A 3,396-nucleotide genomic window follows, 5' to 3' on the forward strand; every position below is an offset into this window, starting at 1 on the left:
ACTGCAAACAATCAAGGAAAGCCATTGGTACATGATTGTCTGTCTGCTTGTTTTGACATTTCATAATACTTTTGAATGATGAATATCTTCACTCTCACAGTGTGGCATAATGATCAGGCTGTCCACATGCATGCTAACCTCTAAAGGACTGATTTCATAACTGCCATTAAACACACAATGCTTAATAAGCATTTTCTAATCTTCTTGTTACAAGACTTGTTAGGCACAGTTTAGTTAAAACAATATTTAACAAATATGATTGAAAGTCTTTCTTTATTGTCTGGATCAGACTGAATTCACAACAGGGTATAAAAATCTTCAAATTATGGCTTCTTACAGAACAAATCTTTTAAGACATGACTTTCTTGAATGACAGCTATTCAGAGTGAAAGTTCCTTCAAAATTAAAAATAAATAACCCACATTACTCAACCAAGTATCCTCATCTATTAAGTATGCTCTCTTAGTTGCCATGTGATTGTTGAGCAACTGTTTCGCAAACTAAAAGATCAGTGTGACCAACAGTAGAAGAACTTTTATTGCCTCTTGAGGACAGCAGAGAATGATGATGCTCAGTGGTTTTAGAGTCATTCCTTCTTGCCCCCCACCTCCCATTTCTCACTTAGCAGATTGTCCACATAAACATTCATAAATAATCATGGATTAAAGAATGTCAAAGGGAAAGGATGGGGCGCTACCCTCAATTTATCAAATTCCTCTTGAAACTCTTGCTACTGTGAAGTTACAAAACAAAGTTTATTTACATATTTCACACTGTCCTCTCACAGTCCTACTTGCTTAAACATGGGATTTAGTTATGCTACCAGATACGTCAGTAGCTGCTGTGTCACCAGCACCAGCAATCCAGTGATAGCAATCACTGGTGTTCTTGTTCTGTGGTTTAACTGTGTAGCGAGTACAACAGATAATGCCCAGGACCACCATCACCACAATGAAGATGCAAAGTGGCACTAGCAATCCGATTAGCAACCAGCTGGTTCCTTGGATCTGGTTACCGCTGTTGCCATTATCAATAATGCCCTCTTCTATTCCTCGTGACTGCATTGGGGACTGGGTGGAAGTTTGTTGCCCTGGACCAAAGGTGGTTGATTCATCACCATACATTTCAGTATTACCATGGTCTTGTTCATAAGGCTCATATTCTCCAAAAAGGTCGAGAGGGTTCTTTGCAGTTTCCTGTGTCTCAGGCTTTGTTTGGGTTGAGCTGAACCAGAGCCAATTCCAAGCGCCGCCTGAAGCTGTGGAGGAAAGGAGGACTGTGGGAACCGTGGTGCTCTCATCCTCATAATAGTCTGGAGTGGGCGTCAGAATTGCTGGTGGAGAAAAAGCATTATGAACTGGTTGTTCTGGATTAAGGTCAGCATTAACATCAATGACTTCAGGGGAGCTTTCAGTTGGTGTAGTGGTTTCAGGTTCCTCTTCAGATGTCGAAATCAGGTCTGTCGGAACCGTCTCCAAATTGGGCAGCTCAGTCTGCCAATCAGAATCAGGTGGAGGTTGCCATGGGTATGCAGGATCCTCTGGTTCCCACGGGTTGGAGACGGTGGCTGAGGGAGTGTCCATCTCCTCCCCAATGGGTCTGCAGGAATATTGGTCAGATTGAAGAATATAACCTTCTTCACAGTAGCATTCAAAGCCTCCATCATAATTGATGCACATCTGTTCACATGTTCCTTCAATTTGACATTCGTCAATATCATGACATTGACCCTGGTCCTCTTGTAATGGGGCAAAACCAAGATGGCAGTGGCAAATATGGGAGCCCAGCGTGTTCTCACACTCATGCTCACACGGGTTGTCCAAACACTCATCCACATCTTCACAGGCACCCTCTTCATCTTGTCGGTAGCCATCCCGGCAGCGACACTCAAAGGTTCCAGGAGCATTTACACAGATATGCTCACAGGGACTCTGTAGGCATTCATCGACATCTACACAGCCCCGTTCATCAGGAGCCAGCATGTAGCCATCAGGACACGCACAGCGGTAGCCATCCATCAGACTCAAGCACTCAAACTCACATGGATCCCCATTGCAAGGGTCAGACAGAAAGCAACTTACCCCATCCTCAGCCAGGAGATAGTCATCATTGCAGTCACAATAGTAGTGTGAGTCATTCTCAATGCAGAGGTGATGGCAACCTCCATTGTCTTTATCACACCAGCTTATCTTAGGCGTATCAGAGCAAAAAGGTGGATTCCTGTTCCATCCAACAGTTCCATCTTCCTTTTGTGTGCACAGAACTGACTGGTCATCTTTAGCAGGACAAGGTACAGCTGCTACTGATCCATATGGGATATGTGTTAAGAGGGTACTCAGCAGGTTAAAAGGGGTACTGTACAGTGTATTCCCACCTCCCTCGCTAGCAATAGCTGTACACATGCCTTGGAAGTTGTACCTGCACAGGTAGCCATCCATTGAAATTGAACATGGTCCGTCCTTCCATTTAAGATTAAGCCCTTGTTCATGGGCCGCAGTGCGGTAAGGCATCACCACACATCGTGGGGATGAGCAGGTACTGGCCGAGTCCTCTTGTAGCCAGTTGGTGTATCCTGTATCCTGATCTCCAGTGACCCAAGAGAAGCCACGCAGGGGTCTGGTGGGTGAACATTGTCGGGGTTGTCTCTGAAGGCCAATCCAAATATTTGCCTTGCCTCTGTGGTTTTGTTTCAGTTCCACATTCGAGAAGAGCTCCTTCACTATTGCTGCTTCCTTTGGATGCCTGATGGTGGCCAGGTTCCCTCCGTATTCCTTGCAGCTCCGCCAAGCCTCCAGGAAGGTCTTACGCTGAAAATGGAGTACAAAGCACCCATCCTCTCTACAAAGTGCATCCCGTTCTCTCAAGTCCTGAGTCTGCACCCCGTAGAGGCACAGTAGTGAGGGCAGCAGAATAACACAAAGAACTGGACAGCTCATACTTCACACCTAGTCTATTTTCTATTGTACTTACTTTCCCTTTTTTTAGGAGGCTTTCAGGATCCAAAAATACAGTTTAATGCCCTAGTTGCCCATTTTTCTTCTTCTTGTACCTGTTTTAAACTTTTCCCTTCTTTTCCTCTCTCTCCACCCTCCTCACTCTGTCCTGTCCAGTGGTGATCTGTGCCTAAGCTGAGTACTTACAATCTAACCCTTGACGTTCCAGCAAGAGAGAGAGAGAGAAGGAGAGGGAGGGTTGGAGAGATGGAAGAAAGGTAGGAGTGACTGAAGAAAAGGGGGGTTGAAAAAAATATGTTTTTGGCACAGGCAGATCCAATGTGTGTGTGTGTATTTTGGGGGGACTGGGGGGGAAGTGCAGCAGTCTCAGTTCCTCTTCACCAGAATGTAACGTATGTTTCTCATAAGTGTGTATGGAAATGATTTGGGACTCTGCCCCTAC

At 45.1% G+C, this 3,396-nt stretch overlaps 1 protein-coding gene across 1 annotated transcript; it reads right to left on the reverse strand.

Annotated features, from left to right (window-relative positions):
* Positions 1 to 256: 256 nt before the first annotated feature.
* cd248a (CD248 molecule, endosialin a) lies at positions 257 to 3,139 on the reverse strand. The gene has a single exon (XM_052562146.1). It carries the CDS (start codon positions 2,934 to 2,936, stop codon positions 798 to 800), a length of 2,139 nt encoding a protein of 712 aa, XP_052418106.1. The 5' UTR covers positions 2,937 to 3,139; the 3' UTR covers positions 257 to 797.
* Between the last annotated feature and the right edge of the window lie 257 nt (positions 3,140 to 3,396).

The sequence above is a fragment of the Carassius gibelio genome, chromosome B7, assembly GCF_023724105.1.
Source record: "Carassius gibelio isolate Cgi1373 ecotype wild population from Czech Republic chromosome B7, carGib1.2-hapl.c, whole genome shotgun sequence".
Taxonomy (NCBI): domain Eukaryota; kingdom Metazoa; phylum Chordata; class Actinopteri; order Cypriniformes; family Cyprinidae; genus Carassius; species Carassius gibelio.

What these genes read in the sequence shown, in the direction of transcription:
- cd248a (XM_052562146.1), bottom strand. Translation starts at nt 2,936, where the DNA reads ATGAGCTGTCCAGTTCTTTGTGTTATTCTGCTGCCCTCACTACTGTGC.